The sequence below is a fragment of the Drosophila albomicans genome, chromosome 3 (genome assembly GCF_009650485.2).
Source record: "Drosophila albomicans strain 15112-1751.03 chromosome 3, ASM965048v2, whole genome shotgun sequence".
In the NCBI taxonomy this organism is placed as follows: domain Eukaryota; kingdom Metazoa; phylum Arthropoda; class Insecta; order Diptera; family Drosophilidae; genus Drosophila; species Drosophila albomicans.
In genome coordinates, this window is record NC_047629.2 from 13,593,847 (window position 1) to 13,620,465 (window position 26,619).

A 26,619-nucleotide genomic window follows, 5' to 3' on the forward strand; every position below is an offset into this window, starting at 1 on the left:
GCTTAACTCGGCACTAGCTTGAAGTAGCTAATCATGCACACACACGTTCGCATGAATAACTCTAACTTGTGTCTAAGAAGAGCATCGTGAGTAGAGCTTAATTCCCCATGATTTATTGCATCTGCGTCTTTAAACTGAGACTGCCTTCAGCTTACTTTTCATATATTTATTGTTTGCTGTTGCATTAATTGAAATGCTTGAATAATATCATTTGAGACAGAGAGAGAGTGAGAGAGAGAGAGCAAAGATTAAAAGCACATTTCTCTTGTAGTTATCATATTTCTGCACAATTATCAGAAGACTTGTTGTTGCCTGGCAATTAAATGCCAAGCCCGAGGCATGCATCAGTTGCATTTATCCTGTTGGAATTAAATTACCGCTAACGAGCGCAAGAGGAGGCACAAGTGGAAGGTGGAGAAGAGAACGGGAACGTTGGGTGGGGAGGTGACAGAGTTTAAGCCAGGACAACTTGAAATTGGCTTAAATGACATCATTGCATTTTGTATTTTGCATACCATTGAGTAGGAGGCAAGTGAGGCGAGTGAGGCAAGCGGCAATCGGAAAGCGGAAAGAGGAAAACGGAACGAGGCAAGCGGATGCTGCAAATGAATTAATTTTTCATTTATTTATGCTGAAGCAAGGTTGCCGCACCGACGACCGTTGCCGCGTTGAGAGCGGGCGCTTAATTAGGTAAGTGAAAGTGGCGCCAATGCCAAACAATTGAAGCTGTCAGACGCCAGGCGAAGTGGGTCAATTGCCATGGGCAAACGATACTCGACTAGGTCTGCTCTGGTCTGTTCCTCTTCGCTTGCTCGCTGGGCGTGCTCGAGCATATTTTAAAAGAGAAACAATGCGGCAAGTGCCACCACCATGGAGAGCAATGCATTTGACATCCACATCCACATCCAAGACGCCAACGAAGACAAAGAGCGGACAGAGAGGTAGAGGAAAAGAGCTCGAGCTAGAGCTCTGATAAGTGCAGTCTAATTTAATTATGTGCTCAAATTCTGACAGCCGCCCATCAAAGTGTAATAACAAAAGATGCAGCTGCCTCTGGGAATCACTTCAGCTCCAGGCACTCACTCGATTCACTCAAGTCTCTTCCTCTCGGTCTGAGCTTCCAGCTTCAGCTTCGATGCCAGGACTCGACAGAGGTTTAAGAGGCGGATGTGTGTAATTGACAACGCTAAGCTCACTTCACAACAGAGCCATACACCAGCACACACACACACACGTGCTATACACATACATGAACGTTAGATACACACACGCACTCACACACAGACGAAGTGATGCCTAGAAGTAGGCTTCACTTTTTCTCTGTGCGAACAAAATTGTGAATTTTCATTAACTGCAATAAAACAAACTGAAGCAGCAGATTTGGAATAATAAATCAAATCTGATTTTTCATAAAATATTGTAATTTAATTAATGCTTAAGAATGCAAGATAAATTAATTACCAGTTGCTACCATTGAATTGCACTTTTCAATAACTGTTTAATTGATTTTAATAGATTGTAAAGTTGTTGTAATCTATAGTATCATTATAAATTTAAATAATCATATTCAACAGTACCGTAAAAAATAAATGATGACAAGTTTTGTCTTTAAAAATACACACCTTTATCACAATTCATTCATTACATTTTCAAGTTTTTTGAATTCCTAATCATTGAATAGCAATCAGAGTATTAAGGCAGATAAACTTTTGAACTTAGCATTTCAATCTCAATTTAATTGATTGTCTAACTTATTTATTAATCTTACAGAAAGTTATTTTGATAGCTGAAAGAAAAATATAGATAAATATATATAAATAATCCATTTTATTTTTCTATGCTAGATAGTAAAAACGATTGCTAAAGCACACTTTTTAATCACAATTCAGTATAAATTATTAGAAATCCTAATTGTAAGTTATTAATCTTAGAATGATTAATTTTATTATATTTTTCTCTCACCACTTTTACAAAAAATCATAATCCTTTTTTTTTTTTTTTTTTTTTTGCTACTTTCCATTTTTGCTAAAATATTGAGTTACCCACAATTAACACATTGATACATTAAGCTATTATAACTAATTTTTTCTCGAAGCTGCAAAGCTACTATTTTTCAATTTAAAACGCGTAAGTCGTAAGCACTGCTATTTCAAGGTTCACATCTATATATATAGTATATATTTTACTTTTTTATAAACGAAAAGAGATTACAAGTTTATGTAATTATGTAAATGCCTACATTGACTGCTGGTTAAATAGATTTCGAAATACGAGTATATGAAATAATAAAGAAATAAATTTACAAAATTTTTCTTCGCTGAATTGAAATTATATTTAAATTTAAAGCAGTTGATGTTTAAGAATTACCAAATAAAAAAATATAGTTTTTAAAATAAAAGTACGAATTTATTAAAATATTCTTCAGCTATAAAATATTCAATGATTTATGTATAATTATATACATAATCATTTAATCATTTTATGCTGCTGTCATTGGAGCTCGCAGATTGCAGATGAAGCATTAAGCGAGTACGTGCAATGTTTTTGCAAATTAAATTTAAATGTCAGCGCCGCAGGATGCACTTGAATCTTAATTGTATTTATGACATTTCACTCAGCTTTTTTCCCTCCCTCTCCCCCTCTCTCCCTCTCTGTCTGTCTGCCTGTCTGCTGCCTCGCTTGATCGCATTGTGTGTTTTTGCAATTTGGCATAATTGAAATTTTATGGTCGCTCCAGGAGCTGCACTTAATTTGGGCACAACAAATCTTATCAATGGGCTATAGAAATGAGAAACAGAACTCAACTTTGACTTTGAGCTGGCTGACTGGCTGAAAAAGAATGGCTAAGAAAGTAGGAGCACCTTGTCATTTGATCTAGATGTAGTCGTAAAGCCCCGAAACTGTCAATAAAAGTAACATGAGCCAGTCGACTTACTCGTAATTTATGTATCAGAATTTCGTTGGGTTTCTTTATTTGGAGCACAGAAAAGAAAGGAGGAGAGAGATGAGATTTGGCGTCTGTCTGGGAGCATATAATGTATTATGTATAATGTATAATGCACACACACATGACTATTTGAAGTGCTCCGAGGGGTGGCGCGTTTACAAGTTCAAGGACCAAGGACATGACTGCGCTACGTCTGCCAAAACAGCGCCAACGTGAACGAAACACATTAGCCAACTTTTGTGGGCGCCAAATGCGATGAGATGCGTCTTGTAAACATCGTATGTATTCATAGAAACAGGTGAGTCTAGGCGAGAGAAACGTGAGGCAGGTGAGAGGCAGTCAGAGAGGTGGCTAGATTTATGCACTTGGTTTATTGAAAGTCGCTTGCCTGTTTAGGCACTCATAAATATTTTTACGCGTTTTTATACTGACACCATGTTTGAAGTGATGGAGTATGATAGACAGCAGTTGCATTCAGTGGAGGATTATATTAAATAAAATGACTTTTTTTTCTGTTAAAGAATTCTCTTTAATTACAATTTTTAAAGCATATTTTTTTTCTACAAATAAGCCAACACAAAATAATTTTGTTTTTTTAATTTACATTTCAGATTGTTTGAACTTGATTTAAGATTTTGCCTTCTTGGTTAAATTTTGAGATTTTTATATTCCCGTAACAACATTATAATCATAAATTTCAAGATTGGGCAATCTAGATTTTTTGCGTAATTTTTGCATCTTGATTTAAGATTAAACTTTCTGTGTTCAATTTTGGCATCATAAAATTTGAATTGAGTATTTTATTTTTGATTTTAACACGTTTTTTCTTTCTATATACTTTTTTTTGGTGTGCATTCTTTGCTCATTGTTTTTATTTTAAGAATTTTTTCAAAATGATCTTTAAGTTCAATTATTTTAATAGTACAAAGGGCTTTGCCATTGGGGAATCATTTTGATAAAGAATAACTTCAACAGTTCTTTTAATTTGAATAATAAAGTGATTTGATTTATTTAATTTATCCGTCTTTAGAATTTATTTATTGTACTTTTGCAATAGTCTTTGTCTTAAAGGAATGAATTTGAAAAGAAAAATTTGTTGAGCAGTTCTTTTAATTTCTGAAACATTTTTTTTTCTACTCATATCCATTCTTATAATTTAATATAGTATAATCAAGTCGAGCAAACAATTCTTTAGCGATCTTCATCTTGTGCTTTGTAGCATTTTTATTGTCGCCGACAGTTCTGGATAAATCTCCCGCTGTTTAAGCGTCAAATGTATTTTGTGATTTGCTAGTTTCGTTATTTTTGCCTTGCACCTGACAGCTTCAAGTGCTCAAGTCGCTATCGTTGTCATAAGATAGAGAACAACATATACACAGTCATAAATATGTGCGAGCAAAGTGCTCAGCAAGAGGATATGAGCAAGAGAGAGAGGAGGAGAAGGAGGAGGAGTTTGTGCATAAATCGTGGCATATGCTCGTACATCATAAATGTAGGCGATGCCTAAAACAAGTTTTCAAATTGCACATGGAAAAAGTTTTTTATGATGCATTTAAAACTTCTTGATTACGCGATGCGCAGCTATCTAAAGCTATGCAGATATTACACACACATCTAAATACATATTCGTATATGTGTGTGTTTGACTGACAAACCACTTGAATGCTACAAGCATGTAACTTATTTCATTTCCCTGCAAGCAAAGTTAATTTAAAGTTGCGCATACACACCAACAAAAAAAAAAAAAGAAGTGAGAAAGGCACAATCAAGTGTGCTCGACTGTGAGATACGCGTTACCCATTTTCAATACAACGATATTCTGAACCTATACTAAATTGATAAGCACATATGGTACTGCGCTTAAAATATACCATAAAATATACCAGATTGTCAGCCAAGGCAACTAAGACCCGATAAAAGTAGGCATTTTTTGTCATACAAAAATATTTCTTAAATGACTTATACCATTTTCATCTGATCGCAACCAAATTTTCAGCAATCATCAAGACTATAACATACTATTGTGAGTCGAAAGCAGCCAGTACTCTCTTTTCTATTAAATGTAGTATTAAATATTAGATTTAGTATAATAAATAAATAAAAAAAATATTATTGGATGTACCAAAAACTTGTTATTCGATGTTTATCGAATTTCGGGGGCGGAAGTGGGCGTGTCAAAAATTGAAAACAAACTTGAATTGCGTGCAAAAATTATAAACGCTGTTGAAAAAGAATTTTATGTCTATCTCGTATAGTTTCTGAGATCTAGTGTTTCATACGGACAGACGGACAGACAGACGGGCATGGTTATATCGTCTCGGCTTTTGACGTTGATCCAGAATATATATATTTTATAGACTCGCTTATGCCTCCTTCTGCCTGTTACATACTCGTATAGTTCCTGAAGGCACAAAGTTATAATACCCTTCTGCCCTATGGGTACCGGATATAAATAGAAGACAAGTATCTTAAGCATAAGTTGTGAATTCCTGTAGCACGACGTAATGATATCCTTTGCTTTTGGCGTTGCAAGTAGCCAAAGTTAGGCAGCAGCAGCAGTCAAGGCTTTCGGCACTCGTAAATTTGACAGTCACTTGCCACTCGTGCCTGTGGCAGCAGCCGCTGTGCAAGCATTTGTATCTTGTATCTGCAGCTAAATGTAGTTGTATCTGTATCTGCAGTTGTAGTTGTAGTTATAGTTGTACTTGTAGTGGCAGTTGTAGGCGCAGTTGTAGCTGAAGTCGCTGCTGCAGCGACTGCTGTAGTTGTACTCGCATCTGCAGCTGTATTTGTATCTCTATCTGTATCTGAATCTGTCGTCTAATTGGCCTTTTTATGCACACGAGCACACACTCGACATCATTTCTATTTCCAGGGCCATTTCCGTGCCAAAGCAGTTTATCACTAACTATGCACATTCAGTCTCGTCCTCATCCTCATCCGCGTCCTTTGCTCGTTTGCCAGCAATTGAATATTACGTATACGTAGCGTGCGCCGCTTTAGCCCGCAGCTGCTGCTGCTGCAACGGCAACTGCAACAACTGCCTGCCACTGCATGGGGCCGTGCCACAGCCGCTGGCTAACGACGCTGCTTGACAAAACGTGCCGCACAGTCACAAAGCACAAGTCCAGCCTACAAACAGCAGCAGCAGCAGAAGCAACGGCAACGGCACCCGCATCCGACAGAGCTTTTGACTCTGGCGTGGCATGGGAGTGACATCAAGTGGAGTCCGTCTCTCCCGAACCGGGTTTCCTGATGCTAATGGGCAACGCACAGCACAGCACAACGCGAAGCGCGGAGAGACGCGGCATCCTTGCCGCATCCTGCCAATCCTGCCATATGCGACGCGCTTAACTTGTCGGCTTTAAGTGTCAGCGTTGAGCGTCGTTCAGCTTTTCAGTGCGAGAAAGCTGATTGCAGAGTTCCCTCCTCCCTCACTACCCCGTCCCTCACTCTCCCCAGTCTCTTACTCTTTTTTGATCTCCCTCTTTTTATGCTGCAGTACTCTGTGGTGCGTAAAGCGAATGGCGTTTCATTAGTTCCATCAGCTCAGGCTTCAGACATTTGACAGCTCTCTTCTTATGAGATGTTCCACAACTTTTTTGCATTCAATGCAAATTGGCTTAATTGGTAGTTCTAGCTGGCTTAATGTCCCAAAGAAGTGACAACTTGCCAAAGTTGTTTAATAAGAGTGAATAAAGCGAATGATAGATGATATAATGAAATGGCAATTGATTTCGAAAATTGGTAAAAGTAGTTTTTAAGGTATTTAATAACAAATTTAACAAACTTGTTATGCTTTATTAAAATGCATAAACATAATTTAATATTCTATATAAAAAATTTATTTAATTCAATAATACGTAACTTATTTTATTAAAGATTAGTAATCACAGATAACAGCTTTAATTGAATTTTGGGTTTTCCTAAAGGGAAAAGAACCGAAAAGAACCGCGGTTTTTTAGTGCATTATGTATATAATTGATGATTAAAAACTACTCTATTTAATGAGAATTGTATTTAAACTCTAGCAAATGACATTCATATAATATATTCATTTAATTTAATAATACGTTACTACTTAAAGTGAATAATAAGAAATATAAGTGAATGACAATTTATTTGGGTAATTGACTTCTTTATGTAATGAAATTTTCTATTCATTATTCAACTTAATTGCATGCACCTTTGTATTACTAACTCAATTTAATTTTTCATTTCAAGTATTATTTTAATATAATAATATGAAACTTCTTTAAATGAATGAATGAATAAACACAATTACATACAATAGCTTTTTATGTATTTAAAAAGTAAAGCAAATATACTTAATTTGATGAGATTTTCTATTCAACATTGCACAGAATTGTGTGCAATATTTAATTGCACCGTCAACATAATTTAATATTTTATTTGAAGTGTCTATTTAATTTAATAATGTGTAATTGCTTAGAGTAAATAAAGGGAATCACAGACAATAAAATATGGTAAATGTGGTTAATTCATAAAACAAAAATATTTTGTGTAATGAGATTTTCAATTCTTAATTCAACCTAATTAACATATGTGCTATACTTCATGGCATAGTCAGCATAATTTAATATCCCATTGAAATTTAATATAAATAACTAAAATATAATTGTATTCTATAAATTTAATTGCATATTCAACACAATTATATATTGCATTGAAATTGAATATATTTAATTACAGTTAGCAAAGTATTAAAAGGAGGGAGTAAAAAGGCAGATATAAATAATATTTTTAAATTAGTATAGTTGAGCTTTAGTTTCATATTTTTGCAATTAAATAATTTATCTATATTTGTGTAATTTAATATTGGTCCTAATTCTTGTCTGATTCATCTATCTTTAACGAATTAACTGCCAATTAAAAAAGAGAACAATGCAAAATGTCATAATATTTCAAGACAACAAAAAGTAAAATACAGCTTAACAATTAAGTATGAACCATTCATATTTGACAGACATGTGATTGCAATTGTGCATTATGAACTATTTCAGTGATGACATTCATAACAATAACAATAATAAACAAGAAGAAAAAACCAATGATTGCTCTTCTTTTATAAACAGGAAATGACAGCTTCGTTAAAGAAATAACTTTTCTATCTCTACGTTATATCAAGCTTGATGTATTGTCTTGAAACGAGCCTACAACTTAATGATGTGTCAAGAAAACAAGTAAGAAAGCTAGAGTCGAGTGTGCTCGACTGTGAGATACCGATTTTGAATAAAAGCAAAACAGTAAAAGCAAAAACAAGTATTATACTTGAAAAATATACCGAACGTCATATTTGGTATATCACTGAAGTACTGCATTCGAAATATACCATAGAGGTATAAAATATTTTCAGATTTTCAGCCAAAGTAACTAAGACCTGAAGGCAGTAGGCGTAATTTGCCATACAGAAGTATTTATTTTCTACCAAATAAAATACCGCACAAATATGAAAACAGACTGATGGACATTTTTGGTATATCGGTGAAGTACTACATTCGAAATATACCATAGAAGTAAAAATATACCAGATTTTCAGCCAAAGTAACTAAAACCTGATCTTCTTTCCTTTCTGCACAAAGTTATAATACCCTTTTAACCTATGGATGGCGGGTATAAGATGAAAGAAGCTGCTGCTGCTTCAGGTGCCATTTATAAATGAAAAAATCGATATCAGAATTGTGTGTGATAAATTGCAAGTGACAGTTTCACTGAGGGAAATGACTTTGGCTTAATGTGTGTGGGAGACAGAAAAGTGCAATTGTCTTTGTCCCATCATTAAATATGCAATTCGCTTGAGACTAAATACCAAGCCATGTTATTTCACTATTTGCCCAAATAAACTTGGAAGCTGTGTTAGTGTTAGTGCTGAATATTAGAAATTCTTCAGGCTGCCCAAGCACAATTGAACACAATAAGGCGACAGCCTCATTAAATGCTGTTGTCGATGACAACAACAACAGCAGCAACAACAACAACAACATAAACAAGAGCAAAGCAAGAAGAAAGGCCAAAAACTTGAGCGCCTGCTCATGTTCATTGTTCGACAATAAAAAGGCTGTTGTTCATTTTTATGGAGTAACGCCTTCTTGTGGTGCTCAGGATGCCAAGCGATGTCACAAGCATGCTGCTAGACAGAGGAGAGGGGAAAGCGCTGTTCAAGACGCCATTGTTGGCCATACACCGAAAAACAATGGCAACAACGAGCAAGCGAGAGAGAGCAACAACAATAAGCACTTGTTGTCGTTTAGCTCAGCCGCAAACACACACAGTCAGAGAGTCAAAGTCGGAGCTTGAGGCAAAGCCACAGCAACGCACACAGCTTCAGCTTGTGGAAGGAGGAAGGGGAGGCAGAGGCGGAGGCAGAGTTGAGTGTGTGACGCACATAATGAGTGGCAGTCCTGCTGCCTGCCTCGCACTTCGTCTGCTCTCAAGCTGAGAGCATAAAAAGTTTATGAATATGATGGAATAATTAAAACTTGGCGCCAATTTGAAGGGGCACGCGCCCATTTTGGCGTCGCGTCGCTGCGTAGGTGGCACAATGTCAACTTCAAGCCAAGCGGCAGCAACAACAACAACAACAACAAGAAACAACTACTTTAACATCGCGACACGTGCCACGCCTACACCTGCTTTGTTCGCCTCTTTGCGTTTGTGCACTTTTGTGGCCTTTGGTTTTGGCCTTTGGCTTTGAGAGCCCCTATTTTTCGGGGCCTTTGGGCCTTTTTATTTTGGGACTCCTATGAGCACCTACAAATTTTTCTTTCGTATAAGCTTGCTTTTTTTTTTTGTTTTTGTTTATTTCTTCAACTTGTTTTGTTTTAGTTGTTGTTTTCCTTTTTTTATGTAGATGCTTAGCAAAGTTTTTGTTTTACTTTGCTTTCGCTTTGCTTTATTCGTACCCTTTACTTATTTTTTTGTTTGTTGTAGTTGTTGTGTTGTAGTTGCTTGTCTGGTTTTTAATTATGCAACATTAATTAAGACATGGATCGGCCCTTAAGGCAGCTTCTGCTGCTGCTGCTGCTGCTGCTTTAAGGCTCTGCAAACACAACTGAATAAGACGTCGTCGCGTGTGTTTGCTCAAGCGCATTTGCCATCCTCTTCTATCTCTCTATTCAGGTGAGTAGTGTCTCCAGCTTACACACACACACACAAACACATATGCTCTTTGGCTGAGCGCATTCAAAGGATAATTATGTGCACATTTATCATGGCCCCAGACTGGGCCAAGTCTTTGGGTGGCCACTCAAAGTGCATTGGCGCAGCGTCATGTCAACAGCAACAGCAACGGCAACAGAAGCACCAACAACAACTAACAACAACAGCGACAACAACAACAACAACAAGAGGAGGGTGAAAGTTTATTTGCTGCTAAGCAGCCTCAGAGTCAAACGCAAACACGGAAATGCGCTCAGCATTTGGTTCAATGAACCTCAATGGGCCACAGAAAGCCAAAAGAGATGTGCAAGCTGAGACGCACAGTGGGGAGCAAACTGTTCCGCACAGTGGGGTACGCAAACCAAAAAAAAAAAAAAGAAAAAAAACAAATATAATAGAAAATGGAAAAATGGAAAAAGTTGTTGTCAGTTATAAAACATTTATGGCTAAGGAAAAACAGCAGAAAAAACAAATAGTTAAGCAAAGTTAAACCAAACTAATGCCAGCCTTGCGAATGCAAAAATGCAGCAGAGACTGCGAAAAACAATTTTCAAAGCGCCAACCAAATAATTAAATAAATAATGTCGAATATTAGAAAAAGCAGATCTTAGAGAAGAAGAATTGAATAATTTAAGACTTTATTTAATTTAATAAGCAAATACTGACATTGCTGGATTTGAAGAATGAAATAAAATGCGGTTCAAGCAAACAACAATTCAATTACCAAAAATAAATACTTACATATGTATTATAAATAATATATTTTGATACTCATAATGAATTTTTAAGAATAACAAAGACCGTTTTTTTATAATCGCAATTAGTAAATACTTTTCATTTAATGAATCATAAATTGCGATGTCAATTAAATAAAAATTTAATTTTCAATTCAAAATATTTAGTAATGAAACTAATTACGGAAAAATTCTCAGAAAATAATTATCAATGAATTTAAGTGAAATTGAGATAAAGAAATTGAAAACATGTACGATTAAGCTTTCTTAATTCTCGACTGTGAGATACTCGCTATTCATTTTTAATGAAAACAAAACAGTGTTCTATTATTCTTGAAATACATTAAGTCAATATATCGCAAAAATACTAAAATACAGATATATCAATGTATTTGGTATATTGCAAAAGTGTCATATTCAAAATATACTTAAATGTTCCAGATAAACGTACTTAAATATACCAGATTGTCAGGCAAAGCATACAAAAGTATTTCTTAAAAAACTTATACATTTTTTATCTGATCGAAAACAAACTTTCAGGAATTATAAGGATTATAGTTATTATATTGTATGTACCAAAAACGCTATCATGAGTCAAAACCCATAAAATTCAGGTTGAAAAAGATAGTTATAATAACAAATAATCATTATACATACATATTATTGTATATTATATTATATATCAAAAATATAATATAAGAAAAAAGGAATTTAAAATTATTCTTTCAAATAAAGAAGCTGAAATTCAGATGCCAACTAAACAAAAATACAGTTTTAAAAATAGTAAAATAAATGTTTAAAGAAGATAAAAACTTTAACATAAATATCAACCATAAATTTCTCGGCACTTTATTTAGCCATAAAATGCAATCGTTGGAAAAGCAATAATTTTGATGCATTGCACTTTGGATGGCATTTGCTTGATTTCGCTCAGTGTACGCTTTTCTTAGCTTAGCTGAGTTGCAATCTGAGGCTTCCAATTTGCCAGTTGGCAGTCTGAAGACCGAAGACGAAGAAGTCTGAAGCGCTTTAAGTTTCAGCATCATGTTTTAACTGTCTGTTGCTCTTTGTAGCCATAAAAAAAAGGACGACAAGCAGATGCCGTCAAGAGTTACGACAACGACCTGGCCTGCTGCCGTGGCTCTCCTGACTGTCTTGACTTGGCCAAAGGATAGCATACGGGAGCAAAAGAATGCGAGTTGCGAATGCGAGTGCGAGTATAATATATTTCTCAGGGCATACGGCAGCATATGGCAAGTAGTTTATTTAAGGTGAGCCCCAAGCTCACACACACAAACACCGCCACCGCCTCCACCTCCGCCTCTATCTCGGAAAACGAACCACATGGACTTATAAATTTGGGAAACTTGAAACTCGAATTTGTTTTATTTGTTGCGTGAGCTACGCAACTGAAAAGTTTACAACATAATCCAAAGTCCACAAAAGAGTAAAAATAATAAAAAAAAAAGAAAGAAGCTGGCCAAAAACTTGTGTGTAGCCGCCCATCACCTCTCGCTCCACCCTCGATCTAGCTCCTGTCTAGAGTGCGTCTCGTGTGTAGGTGTAGCAATAAGTTTTATGTTGCAAGTCCTTTTTTTTTATACTTTTCTCATGTGTGGGAGAAGGCATGACGAATGGGCAAATGGACAAGTTTCTGCCTCTTGACATTGCCACAGCCTGGAGCACACAAAGTGTGGCGCACAAAGTTAGAATTGCAGCCAGCAAAAGCTTGGCTCACTTGCTTGGCAAAGTCAAAGTGGCGCCGACATCAAAACATGTCAATTTTCAGACGAATGCATCGACAATCGTTTGTGTGTCTGTGTGTGTGTGTGTGTGTGTGTGTGTGTGTAGAGTCTTGTCCTTTGACAGCGCGCTGAAAAGCCAAAGATTTTCATCCAATTTGCAAAAGTGGCGCGTCGCGTTACCCATACGCCACGTTGCCCTTGCCATCCATTCTATTACCTCCCTCTCTAGCGCTGACTTGACTCGCTGCGACATGTGAACACACCGAACCTGGACGGGAGTTGGGGATTCGTTTGGAAACTGGCGATGGCTCACGTGCCCGTTGGCAAGTCAAACATTACAACATTACGCGCTTTCCAATTCACCTGTGAAAATCATTTTCTTTTTTTTTTATTCTTGTTCTTCTTGTTTCTTGCTGCTGTTGTTGTTCTGGCAATGTGTGGATTTTCTTTTTTATTGTGTTGAATACCCTTTGTCTAAGCTGTAAAATTGGGTTGTATTTGATTATTGTTTGCAGGTGATGTTCACTATTGAAGCTGCTATATTTTGTAATTGATAATTTAAAGTTATTTTGGAATTTTAGACTTTAACCAAATTTCTATGTAATAAACACCTTTTGGGATTTCAATTGAGTACAGGGTATCTTGCAGTTGTTAGCTGAATACACCTCTGCAACCGCTGTTGTATGCGTTTGTCGCGCTCTCTTTTGTTTTTATACTCTTACGTGAAGTGTTATTGACTGGACATATCACGTTTAAGACACTGAAGTAAGACATCGAAGTAAATGCTTCAGAAAAGATATTTGTTGATTTCTAATTAGAAAGCTTACCATTGTTGATGATTATCAAATTATGTTATATATATTTCTTAATTCTTAGCTTATTCTACGGGGAAGTTTTAAATTTTTATTTTTATAATGTGAGGTTCAATGAAAGTGAGAATAATTTGTCTAATATTTAGCTAGCCAAAAATGATAATTAACCTTTTAATCAATAAATAAACATAGAAAATTCTACACACAGATATAAATTCTAAATTGAAAAGGGGATTACAAATCAGAAATTTAATTCGGGCTTAATTCTATTTAGTTTCTAATTACCCATTTTTGTTAAAATGCCCTAAATAAACCATTTAAGCGACTATTTATTCCAGTTACCCATAGTTACCCATAGAGCGGAAGGGTATTATATTATATGTTATAATACTTTTGTCCCTCCAGGAAATGCATATAATAGGTAGAAGGACACTATAAAGTAAAGATATATATTCTTGATTAGCGTCAACAGCTATGTTCGTCTGACCTAAAACTCAGAGACTATAAGAGAAAGAAATATCAACCTTTTTCGAATAACAAATGAAGCTAGAGTGGCAATTTTTGTTACATACAATAATAACTGTTGTATTTAAGATACCTGAGATTTTGATTGTGATCAAATACAAATTGTATATTTAGGAAGTACCTTTGTATAGCAAATAAAGACTACTGCAATCGGGTTTCAAGAAGATTCTCAATTTTAGCTCATTTGAATGACAATCTAGCATATTTCTTTAGTATATTTAAAATGTAATACTTTATCGACTTATCGCCTTAGGAATATTTAAGTACTTTTGTGGTATAGTTTCGGTATATTTGTAGAATCTGGTTTTATTGAAAATGGGAATCGGGAATCTCGAGTTCATTCGACTGTAGCCTTCTTACTTTTTTAATTGCTTTGATGCTTTTAAAATATACGTGTTCTTATGTTAAGAATATTAATATGATATTTTACGATTGCCGGATGAAAACACATTAGTTTATATCACTTAATAGAAAACTAACTAATTAACTTTATACTTATTATATACGTGTTCTTAACAGTATTCTTAAGTTCTTAAGAATATTTATTTTTTATTTTACGATTAATATATATTTAAATGAAACCACATCAGTTTTATATTTATATCACTAACTAATATGTTTTCTTGTATATATTTCCACACTTTATATAATAATATTATATTTATATTAAAGGACATTCAGTCTTCGCCTGGTACAAGAAGATGGCAATTCGTTTTTGTTCTTTCTTTTTCGGTATGTTGAATTTGCCTTGTCAAACGTTGAAGCAAACGTGACAAGCATTAGCTACAGAAGCTGCCTACAGAAATGCCAGCATGTCCTTATACTTATATACGCACATATAAAACTGTGAAAGGGGGGAGATCTGGGAACTGAGAACTGGTAACGCGTAACTCGTAACTCGTAACTGGGAACTGGGAACTGTGTGGAACCATCAACGTGCGTAGTTTGGCATATCAGTTGGTTGCCAATTTGAAAATCGTTGATACAAACTCAGGATGAGACATCGACGGAGTCACGTTGAAGGGGTGACATGTTAAGCTCACCCAAATACAAATACAAATACGAATTTATATATACGTATATAGTATATGGATCGTAATCCAATGTAATATGGCGAAATATACGCGAACAATAAGATATACAAGGGAACTGTTTATGTACAGTTTGTAAAGAGTTTTCGCACAAAACTTTCGAGCATGCATCAAAAGTGGCAAATGGGGAAAACAAAAGCGAAACGAAACGAAACGAATTTTGCCATTTGACATTAGAATTCATATGGCAAAAAGTCACATAACATATTGTGCAAATAGTTGATGCCTAGAGCACAATATGCAAATGCGAAAAGGGAAATGGGAAAATGGAAAGATGGGAAACTGGCAAAATGGGAAATCGCAATCGAAATTAAATGGCATTTGCTTATTGTGCAATCAAGAATTACTACAAGTAAACTAGTTGTAACAATTGTGTCGCATTTACATTTCATTGAATAAATTGCATCAAATGCTCTCGACAAGAGTCTCTCTCTCTCTCACTTATTCGAATATAACTACGAAAACGAGTGCGAGTTGCGTCCTGAGTGAGTGAGTGAATGTGAGTGTGTGTTTGTGAGTACTTGAATACTGTAAATAAATGCCATAACATTTGCCCCCTTTTGCGCTTGAGAAAGCTTTTGCCATTTTCTAAAAGTTGTTGACTGTAGAAATCACATAAAAATTCACCCACACACACACACACACACACACACAGACACAGCATATGGTGTATGCGTGTGTTGCAGACAATGCGAAACAAAAACGTCGCATTTTCGATTTTACTTACTTAAATTGTTTTTCCTTTTCATTCCAACGAGCTCAATTTCCAAATTTGCCCTGCAAATGAGTTCGAGTTGTTCTCATTGTTGTTGTTGTTGTTGCAACTGAAAATTTGTTGTGGCAATTGAGTCAACTTATTATTAGCATTATCACCTCTCCGATGCCAACCTGTGCCAGCCTCTCTCTCTCTCTCTGTCTCTCTCTGTCTCTCTCTGTCCATGGGATGAGCTGTAAAAATTGCCAACGTCTCGTGTAAGGACAATAAAAGCAAATAAAAAATGCAAATTACTCTCGACGCATTCAAGCGAAAATGGCGATGAAATTGAAAACCGAAATGGCTGCGACTAGCGTGTGGCGCTATGAATACAGATAGCTACATATATATGCACTACATACATACAGTATACAAACACACACGCACACTCACACACAAAGCACTATGAGCACTATTATATGTGAGTATGCACAAGTAAACCACACTATAATGAACAAAAATGTGTTTGCTAGCAGTGGAAAAGAGATTCAATAGCATAAATGCAATCTGTTATACGCACAAGGCATAGAACGAGTGTACTACTAGCATATTATACAGCTTAATGCACTAACCACACAGCTGAACGTGCTGTTATACTTGACTGCAAATTTTACTATAAAATCAAACGATGAATTTAAACCATTTTTATGACATTGAAATGTTGATATTCAAGTTTAATTGGCTTAAGGAATATATTTGTATATTATATATATATATATTATATTAACTATTAAAATTTAGAATGCGCATTCGATATACAATAAATGTGGTTTCTAGCAATGGGGAAGAGCGTCAATAGAATAAATGTAGAAGCTAGAGTACTAACATGTTATACAGTGTAAATCGCTGCTGAACGTGCTGTTATACTTGATTGCAAATTTCACTATAAACTCTAACGAATCGTTATTATGCAAATTTAATTGGTATGCTATAATTTAAAGAATATATTTGTATTATGATATACACATATTATGATAACTATTACAATTTAGACTGTGTATCCGTTACACAAAAAATCTATATAAATGTGTTTGCTAGCAATGGTAAAGGGAGTTAATAGCATAAATGCAAACTGTGTATGAAGTCTGCGTTTCAGTTATAGAACAAAACTATTTCAGTTTCGAATGCTTACTCAAAATATAACAGGCATAGACCGAGTGTACTACTAGAAGTTTCTACTTTTAACACAGCTGTACGTGCTGTTATACTGATGTGCACAAATCAAAGCCAAATGTAGCAACTGAGTTCAAGCTCTAAAAATGTATTAGTATTATACTAGTTAAAAGTAAATTGGCATACTAAAATTTAAGGAATATATGTTTATATGATTACTGTTATAGCCTTGAATGCGTATCAGTTATACGATATAACTATTTAAATTGCTAATGCCCACTAGATAATATAATTTGTAATTTTTATACTATTCATATAGTTGAAATCTTCTATATTTTACTGCAAATTTCAGGGTAAAATATTAACGCTTAAATTTGCAGTAAAATATAACGACGCTTAAACGGTTTATACTGTATTAAATTCTTATTATGTTAGTTTATTTAAGATGGTAAAATCTAAGAGATTATTAGAGTTCAGACTGTGAATCAGATATACATTAAAACCATATCAGTTTCCGCAGCTCACTTAAAAGTGTCACATCGAAATTCTGTAAGTACAGCTGTGAACTTTGAAATAGCAGTGCAACGGAAACAAAACTACACAACTGTTTTTTGTTTCATAATCCCTTTTGTTGTTGTAAAATGGAACATTAAGTCAATATAAATTATTAACTAGAACTTCATCGCAACCTTTTTTTCTAAATATAAGTTTTACAGAAGTGTTATGCGTAATGCAAATCTTTTAAGCCACAAATTGAATTCTACATCAATAACGCAGCATACATTTTGAGTTTGTCAACAAGAATTCGCACTGTAGCACTGTCTCTCTATAGAGTCACAGGTAAGTGTATTATTGTGCAAATGCCAAAAAGTGGCAACAAAAATCAAGTGTTCATATCCAGGTCGAGTGCAAACTTTCACAAGAGCAGATCCTTTTGGTTACACGATTTTGAGTGGTTCATTCAGTTTGGGCTTTTTAAAATTGCAACACCCGTAACTTTCGGCAAGTCATAAAATATGTATCCAAGCAGGTGGATGGTTAACGGTAAAACTACGCCCATTTAGCCAAAATCCAAAGGCAAAAAAAAAGGTAGCGTAAATTACTGAAATATGCATGCGATTCACAAAGACGACAGCCAAAGGGAAATGGAAAATAGGAAATGGGCAACGGGCAACGGGCAATGGTCATTGCCATTCCATTATCAAGGCGTGGCATGTGTCCAGGAGTGAGAGAGAGAGAGAGAGCTGCTTCTATACGGTACGGCAAACTACGTGTTTGGCATGCGAAAGTTAACCAAAAGCAGTTCACATTGCTCTGCAGACAGTGCGTGAGCCAATGGGCAATGGGCAATGGGCAATGGACATTTGGGTCTCTGTTCGGTTTCTGGGTTTTGTGGTTTTTGAAATTGCACGCATTTGATTGCGTTATTGAAATTGACTGTGGCTTCATTACTATAATGCCTTGCTTTTTGGGCGGGAAATCCGGGCAGTCAGGCAGGCATTCAGACTGGCATGCCGTCAGTCAGTCAGTCAGGCGATTGTGCGTACTCGTATTAAGGAATTCAATTATAAATGCCCCCAAACTGCTTACACACTAAGGCATAAGGCACAAGGCATCGAGAATATTCTGAGCTCCGCAACGCTGTGGGCTGAGACTGAGACCGAGTCTGAGCTTATGAATATAAATCTGCTACCTGTGTGCGGTTTCACTGGGTCTACACAATTTAGTTTAATTGCCACGTGGGGGTTTGAGATCAACGGCCCTAGTTGAGTGGCATCAAATGGCTGCCTGCACACACTTGGCTAGTGGGTCTGGGATTTGAGATTAGTGCCGTCTGGTTGATAAATGTTGACTTTCGGCCTACGGGGCGTATGCGCTATGTGCCTGCCTGCTGTGCTTTTAATTAACTGTCGAGGCTTAAGTGCCGTCTAATGCATTTTACGTTCAACTTAAGTATATGCAAAACAGCATTAACGACTTATGAAAATCAATAAAATTCAGGTAAGTTGATAATTTTCGTAAATTTATGTTAATTTATTTGCTCTTGCAACGCGATAGCTCATATCGATATAACACGTGCAATCGATATTTCGCTTGCGATCTGCAATAACCGGTTCGTCAGGGCATCAGCTGTTTTTGATAAAGCGGCAATCGATAATCACAACACTTTGTTCCGAGCAGCTGAAGAGTAAAGTGCATTTATTGGATAGAATTAATTAACGAGAAAAATGGCTTTAAGACGCTGTCACTTGAACCCAAAGAAAACGCTTTTCCTGCTGTGCGACATACAGGAAAAGTTCCGTCCCGGAATGCCGCTCTTTGATAAAATGGTCAAGAATGCGGACAAATTGGCAAGTGAACTTTGAAAGCTGCTTATCGAAGATTGAGATTAAGACAGATTAAGCATGTTCGATTTACAGACGAAGGCGGGCAAAGCTTTGGATGTGCCCTTGATTGTCACCGAGCATTATCCCGAGAAACTGGGCAAAACAGTTGCTGATCTCGATGTGGCGCATGCCAAGATCGTGCTGGGTAAAACCTATTTCAGCATGATGACGCCACAGGTGAAGAGCGTGATCAAGGACATCTTCGGCGAGAAGCCAGAGGATGTAGTGCTCTACGGCCTGGAGGTAAGTAACTCTAATAGAACACCTTTAACCCCTCTATTAATCCTCATCTCTTACTGCACAGTCTCACATCTGTGTGGAGCAGACTGCAATTGATTTGCGGGAGCAAGACATTAATGTCTACATCGTGGCCGATTGCTGCTGCTCGCGTCTCAACCAGGATAGGGATTTGGCCCTGGAACGTCTGCGTCAGGCTGGCTGTGTGATCACCACCAGCGAGAGCGTCATCTTTGATCTGGTGCGTGACAAGAACAATCCCAAATTTGATGCTATTCGTCGACTGGTGAATACCACCTCAGTGGACATGGAGCTGACACGCAATCCCGCAAAATTGTAAGACATCATTTGTGTATTTGTGTCTCGATTCCAAAACAGAATTGTGTAATAGAATTAATATGAAGTTTTACATGGAAGTCGATTCAATTGGGACAAAAGCAACGTAAGAATGGCTTCTGCGTTAAAGACGCTTTTGGAATCACATTAAGTTGTCGCTTCCGTAACATGCTGAAATGGCGCCCATTTCAGGGATGTACAATGGACTCGTCGCATTTGAATTTAACATTTACAATGGCCTCTCAATGGCCATCATCCCATCCGGCTGCCTTTCCCTTTCCTCCCTCCATCCTGCTTAATATGACAATGCGTATTTTATGGACTTGCTTTGCTACACACACACACACAGAAGGGTTAGGGTTAGAGTTAGGGTTTCTCACTCTTCCAAGCAGTCGCTTTGCATTGAAATTTGTGTGGAAATCTTGCGTCGTAAAGTTTTATTTTTATGTTCAACTGATGGAGACGCATCCAATTGCAATTGAATGTGCGAGAAATGGGAAAATGGCTGCAAATGGAGCTGAAGCTAGCCAGCCACCTAATGCCTGCCATGTCCATGTGGAAGCTGTGGCAGTGGCTCCTTGCGTGGATGCGCTTCAATGTAGGCCAACGCCTTCAGAATGGCCTCAGGTGTGGGCGGGGGTGTGGGCAGCGAGTCGCCATGTGGATGATAACCGTTCTCATCGGCCGTGTAGGACACCTCAATGGGCAGACCCTCCTTCGACACGAAATGGAACTGGCCATGCACATTGTTGTGTTCATCGCCCTCCTCCTCGGCACCTATGCCGTTGGTGATGTCGAACTTATAAGCGAAGTTGCCGTGGCCATCCTCCTTTTTGGACTCGTGCGCCTGAGCATGTGCATCATCGTCGTGGGCACAGCTCACTGCGATCAGCAGCATCACAACGAAGAGCTACAACAACACCGAGGGGGCGTGGCAATTAAGTAGGCAACGGCTGCTTGAAGGCAACTTACGTGTTTGTACATGATGAGTTGGGTAAGGCAACTGTTGGTGGGTCAGTGTCAGGCTCAAGGTATTTATACCGATCCCAACTGAACCAGTTGTATGTATTAGCACGTCAATATTAATAATTTTACCTGTATTTCACAGGCATATTAATATGCCGATCGGTACTTAATTGAAGGCTCGCAACCTCATAATTTAGAGCCTCCCGAAAAATAAATTGTGGCGCATTTAGTTGTTGTTATTGCTGCTGCTGCTGTTGTTCGATTTCAGTATTTTATTGTTTATAAACAAGACTGTTAATTACAATTACGCTTCGTGCACATCGGCATGGAAACCCGAGGCATCAGCTCTGTAGGTGACACGTACGGGAGGCTCGCCATCTCGGCCAGGCAATAAGTATTCACCCTTGATGCCATTCACATCACCCTCGGAACTCTGACTGATGCCATTGGTCACTTCCACCTGACTCTTGAAGAGTCCCGCTCCATTCAGATTCTGCTCGTTGACCTCCTTGATCAGCGTGGCTTCCGGTTCCTCGATAGCATTGACGTTGGCCAGGAGCACCGCAAGCAGCAGGCCAGAGATGCAGACGAAGAGTTTCTGTTCGAGTATAGAAATGTATTAAATTCAATTTGCAGAGAGGTTTGAGTACGCTTCAACACTCACATGATTCAACATTTTTTTTTTGTTCTACGAATTTCAACAAATATCAGAGGGGCATCCGCTTTTTATACCCCAGAGCTGCAAAAGTCGCTGCTCCGGTTCACAAAACGAGTTTTAATTAATCGCTGCTAATGATTTGCTTAACCAATTGATATATCAATTTGCATAGTTTAATCCAAGTTGCTCTTAGCCATGGCTTAATGACGACCACTCTTCACACTTCGTCTCGCCGCTGTCTGGCGCTGAAGGGCTCGACAATTTATTACCAAAAATAGATTTTACGTATATTTGTTTTAAATTTATTTATTTTTTTTTTTTGCGTAAACAAGTTCAGTTTAATTTCGGCAATTTATAGTCCGTCGCAATGGATTTTAAGCAAGTGTTAAATTTTTGTTTAAATGGTTTCAGGTGACTTTTTAATAAGCTTCTTTTCGACAAGGCTCTTTTAGCTGTTTGTAAGCAAGAATACTGTGTAATTGTTTGCCTACCATTTCCACTTTGGTAATGCTTTCTTTAGCAACATCCAAGTCATGCAAAAATTCATTTGGACATCTCTGTTGGATATGAATTTGCGCAGTCAGTGCTGCATTTGAAATTAGACTAATAAACAAACGTCACACTCACATGATTCATCAAATTTGTGTAACAAATAGAAACTTGTTTTAATTAATCAGTTCGCTAATCAATTTGAATATGTATGCAGGACTCAATTTACACAAACAAGAACTAAACTCAAAACATGCACAAAAACTATTATAGTGTCTTGGGATGCTCAGCTGTTAGGGGTTTTTTGGACTCCTGTGACTTGACCTTCCCCATTAGCTCACGGTTGGTCAGAAGCTTGGCAATGCCGCTAAGAAACTTGGCTTCCTTATGAACGGCTGGCTCAAGTGATTCTTTCTTTTCATCCTTTTCGGTTTGCTGATTGCTTGCACTGGGAATAACTGAAGGATATAACTGAGCCACTTGTTTGTCAATATCGGCACTTTCTTCAACCTGCTGACCATTCGATACTTGTTGACTGCGTTTATTGTAAAACTGTTCATAGAACTTGGATGCTTCGTTGCGCACTGATGTCTTCAGTTTATCCATGTCCCAACCAACGCCCAGTTTGGATTTGATTTTATCCGAGATGCCTGCAATGTCGCTCGAGGCGAAGAGTGAGCGAAACATTTCACCAAGATCGTTGCCATTTTCGTTAGTTCCCGACATTCGTTTAGCCTTCTTGCCCAGGTCCTTGCGGAACATATCAAAATCTATTTGTGGTGCTTTCAGGTAACCGCGATTCCTGAGATACACAATGGGTGAATTCCAATTTGTTATCAAGTCCTTGACAATCTCCTTCACAGAGCTTTGGTATTTGAGCGTTTTAACGTTTTTATTATTCTTCTCTACCTGATTCCCACTGGGCAACGAAGCACATACGCCCAGTAGTGCAATAAATAGCAACACATTAAACATACAAGAGTTCATTTTTCTACAAAGAATTTGCAATTACATTTATAAAAATGGTTATATATTTTCTATTTTTTGAATCTTGCGCTGACATTTACAGCTATCGATAGCAAATGAAAGTATCGAATAAGCGAGCTATCATAGTTGCCAATCGCGATGGCGTCAAACGGTTATGACAATCGATAGCTCGATAGCACGATAGGGAAACAGCTGTTGTATAGCTGGAAACGAGATTTTTTTGTCTCGTAAAACCTAACAATTTGCGTATTTGTTTCAAATTTAAGCCTTGAAGCTACGGGCGGCACAACTGCAACGCAATGGTCATCACAAGCAACACAACGCTGCCCGAGGAATCGGAGCTGAACGTGCAGGAGCTAAACTTATCATCGGCCGCACTCCGAGCTGGCTCTTTTCACTTAGGCAAGCAATGCGAGAATGCCAATAATGTTAGTATACCGCTTAATATAAATAGAAAATAACTTAACTCTAGTTCAGCCAAGGACAGTGGTACATCACAAGTGTTTTTAATTCATTTATGAACAAAGTTTGCGGCTAAAATTCAGCTAGAGTCAGTTATATAACCTAACCTCAAAACCGATGTTCGATTTGTTTTGTTTACGTTTTACTTTGGTGCACTTTGTGTGTGTGTGTGTTCCAGGAGTTTATGCTATGTCGCCAGGAGCTGGACGATCCACGTGCCTGCCTGGGTGAGGGACGCGCCGTGACCAGCTGTGCCCTAGACTTCTTCCGCAAAGTCAAGAAATCCTGTCACGAGGAATTCATGCAATACGCCACTTGTCTGGACAAGAGCAGCGGCACAATGGCCTTCAGCCAGTAAGTAGCGTCGGTTCTTAATCTAAGTAGTTGTTTTGCTCATACTTAAATTGGTTTCAGTTGCCGCAAGACTCAGGGTGTCTTCGACAAGTGCATGAAGGATAACTTTGACTGGGATCGTCCCTCCTACGGTTACTTTGCACGCGCCAAGGTGAGTCTAAAGAAAACTATTTGAAATCGTCAAATACTATATGGAATTTATGCTTCACAGGTCCACAAAACGGCCCGCGAGGAACCAAAGAAGGAGGAAATCGCGGTATATCCCGATGCCACACCCGGACTGCCAGCCGATTATCCAACGCCACCAGCCAAGTATGGTTCACGCTTCTTCTGGCTGGAATAGATGCGATGCGTTACGATGCGGTCTGCTTAGTGTAATTGGAGTGGCTGATTGCCCGACTTGTAATTTACAACATGCATAAAATCTTGTTTCCATTAGTAATTCAATGCATTTTATTCACACAGTTCTCAATAACTTTTTAGCATTGCTCACCCCCGTAAAAATACAACTGCTGTTGTAAAATTTTTATATCTTTAATTAGTAATCTACAATAACAGAGGAAGGAAACCTAATCCTTGTACCACTTGGTGCGCTTGGGTTTCTTCACTTTGCCGCTGCTGCCCGTGATACCGCCACCGCCTTCGTTGCCACTAATCATATCCTTGTAACGGTTTATCAGTGGTCGCAACTCGTCCTTCTCCTTCTTGCGTCCCTGTTTGGGTCGATTGTTTGCCTTGCGCTCGGCCAGATGTGTTTCCCGGATCTTCTTGTTCTTCTGTTTGCGTTTCTCTGTCTTCACACGCTTCATGTGCTCCTGCGCCTGCTCCATGATCTTCTTCTTAGATCTCATGCGCAACGATGTGCCTGGCTTGGCAGCTGTGCCCACATAATCCCCCTCGACGTCGCTGCGCTGTTTCTCCTGCTTTTGCAGCTTGCCTTCTGCCTTGGCTGCTCGCGCCGTCTCCAGCTTCTTGATGTGCTTCTGCAGCTTAACCTTGTTATCGTCTTGCGGCGCTATGGTCGTTGATGTAGGCTTTTGTCCCTTACGTTTCTCTTCACGTCGCTGCTTACGTTGCTCCAGCTTCGTTTTGTATGTGGGATTGTTTTGCTTCGAGCGTTCGTTGCGTTTCTCTTTTATTCTGTGCACAGCTCGATCCTCAATACTGAAGGCCACAATTGGTCGCTGTTGGAGGAAATTGAAATGTCAAATATTAAACATTACTGCGAGAATTCATAACTTACGTGTTGAGCTCCAAATATAGAGGGATTATTGTTGAGCTTACGCAGCGCTGTCAATGCACGTTGATGCGTATCGAAAGACAGGAAACCAAAACCCTTGGATTTGCCTTGTGGATGCTCCGGTGTCACCTTTTGCTCGCGCATCACGCGACACTCATGGGGCCGAAATCCCGTGTAGGTCAGAGCCATTTGCTTCATCTTCTCGTTGTCATAGTTCATTGGCAGATTGTGGATAGAAAGTCGATTGCGCGAAACGAAACTGTAAGTCAAATAAACGATTCAATTAAACGTTAATGAGATAATTGGTTGCAATGCTCACCGATTCAGATTCTTTAGCACTTGGGTTTTCACCTGCTCCAGCTCGTGACGTCTGGCCATGTCTGAGGCCGAAACGCCATCGGCAGCCTTTGAGTTGGCCATGATGAGACCTTCTCTGGCGAGATATAGATTACGCGAATCCTTGCCTTCATCCTTGGACTTCTCCGAATGCTTTGATTTGATTTCATCGCGACTAAGCGCAGGATGTGGATCCAACACCTCGTCGTTCAACTTGAACTCAGTACCCGCTTGTAAACAGAGATCAGCCGATTCTTTAGCCTTGAACTTGACAAATGCCGTGCCTTTGGAGTGTCCAGATACCGATTCACGATTGATGATGGCATAATGCACCAGTCCAAACTTGCGGCACACTTTGCGCAGATCGTTATCCTCCGCATCGAAGGGGACATTCTTGATAAAGACTGTACAGCCTTGTTGCACATCATTTGAAATGTGTTTCTCGCGCTTTACGTTTTCGATATCCGATTTGATATCTTTTTTGTCCTCATCCTCGTCCTCATCTTCATCTTCATCTCCGTCCTCTACATCATCATCGTCATCATCATGCCCTTCGTTATCCTCTGCTTCTGCATCTCCTTCTGATTCCTCATCACTCACATCATTTTCGTTCTCACTTTCGACGCCTTCATCTTCGTTGTCACTCTCCTCTTTGACCTCCACCTTGGGCTTCTTCTCCGCAGGCTCTTCTTTCGGATGCTTGGCCGAATATTCATCCTTGCCGATGGCCCAATCCACAAACACTTTGCGTCCCAGCAGCTCTTTACCGTTTGCCATCATTATGGCCTTTGTAGCCTGGTTGATAGTCTCATATTGCACAAATGCACAGCCCACTAGCTTACCGTCGCCTCGCTTTAAAATATGCACATCCTCCAACGTGCCCCATTGCCCAAAGTGTTCCCGCAACGCATCGTCTGTTGATTTGTAGCTAATGTTGCGAACGATGAGACGAGCGCGTTTCTTTTGTCGCCGCTCCTTCTCTTCCTTTAAGCGTTGAGTGTTGAAAGGGTTGCGTCGCTTGGGCGGCTTAATCTCCTCCACATTCTCCTCTTTTTCCGGCTCCGTGTCTAACAGTGGTTTCATTTTTTTAAGCTCCATTCCTGTCGCATTTGTTTGTTTGCAACGCACGTGTTGTAGTCGGCAACAGTGTGACCAACAATTACGTATTTAAAATATACCGAAAACTAGTATACCGGCAGCCAAATGGACGTTAAGTGGGGCACACTAACGATGTATTCAAATAGTGTATCAAAAACTATAGTATTCG

At 38.2% G+C, this 26,619-nt stretch overlaps 6 protein-coding genes across 6 annotated transcripts; 2 read left to right on the forward strand and 4 right to left on the reverse strand.

Moving 5' to 3' along the window:
- The first annotated feature begins 19,054 nt into the window (after positions 1-19,054).
- LOC117571725 (isochorismatase domain-containing protein 1) lies at positions 19,055-19,933 on the forward strand. Its single transcript, XM_034254032.2, has 3 exons — positions 19,055-19,251; positions 19,321-19,530; positions 19,592-19,933. Exons 1-3 carry the CDS (start codon positions 19,129-19,131, stop codon positions 19,862-19,864), a joined length of 606 nt encoding a protein of 201 aa, XP_034109923.1. The 5' UTR covers positions 19,055-19,128; the 3' UTR covers positions 19,865-19,933.
- Positions 19,934-20,280: 347 nt separating this feature from the next.
- On the reverse strand, positions 20,281-20,962 carry LOC117571728 (larval cuticle protein 4-like). Its single transcript, XM_052005483.1, has 2 exons — positions 20,833-20,962; positions 20,281-20,770 (listed from the first exon to the last, which is right to left on the reverse strand). The coding sequence occupies exons 1-2, from the start codon at positions 20,842-20,844 to the stop codon at positions 20,396-20,398; spliced, it is 387 nt and encodes a 128-aa protein (XP_051861443.1). The 5' UTR covers positions 20,845-20,962; the 3' UTR covers positions 20,281-20,395.
- Positions 20,963-21,051: 89 nt separating this feature from the next.
- On the reverse strand, positions 21,052-21,621 carry LOC117571727 (uncharacterized). The gene is made up of 2 exons (XM_034254034.2): positions 21,491-21,621; positions 21,052-21,424 (listed from the first exon to the last, which is right to left on the reverse strand). The coding sequence occupies exons 1-2, from the start codon at positions 21,500-21,502 to the stop codon at positions 21,131-21,133; spliced, it is 306 nt and encodes a 101-aa protein (XP_034109925.1). The 5' UTR covers positions 21,503-21,621; the 3' UTR covers positions 21,052-21,130.
- Positions 21,622-22,115: 494 nt separating this feature from the next.
- LOC117571724 (uncharacterized) lies at positions 22,116-23,054 on the reverse strand. The gene has a single exon (XM_034254030.2). It carries the CDS (start codon positions 22,958-22,960, stop codon positions 22,241-22,243), a length of 720 nt encoding a protein of 239 aa, XP_034109921.1. The 5' UTR covers positions 22,961-23,054; the 3' UTR covers positions 22,116-22,240.
- Positions 23,055-23,123: 69 nt separating this feature from the next.
- LOC117571726 (NADH dehydrogenase [ubiquinone] 1 alpha subcomplex subunit 8) lies at positions 23,124-24,218 on the forward strand. The gene is made up of 4 exons (XM_034254033.2): positions 23,124-23,388; positions 23,601-23,776; positions 23,837-23,927; positions 23,988-24,218. The coding sequence occupies exons 1-4, from the start codon at positions 23,260-23,262 to the stop codon at positions 24,117-24,119; spliced, it is 528 nt and encodes a 175-aa protein (XP_034109924.1). The 5' UTR covers positions 23,124-23,259; the 3' UTR covers positions 24,120-24,218.
- Positions 24,219-24,234: 16 nt separating this feature from the next.
- Positions 24,235-26,514, reverse strand: LOC117571719 (RNA-binding protein 28). The gene is made up of 3 exons (XM_034254020.2): positions 25,336-26,514; positions 25,020-25,275; positions 24,235-24,960 (listed from the first exon to the last, which is right to left on the reverse strand). Exons 1-3 carry the CDS (start codon positions 26,448-26,450, stop codon positions 24,346-24,348), a joined length of 1,986 nt encoding a protein of 661 aa, XP_034109911.1. The 5' UTR covers positions 26,451-26,514; the 3' UTR covers positions 24,235-24,345.
- Between the last annotated feature and the right edge of the window lie 105 nt (positions 26,515-26,619).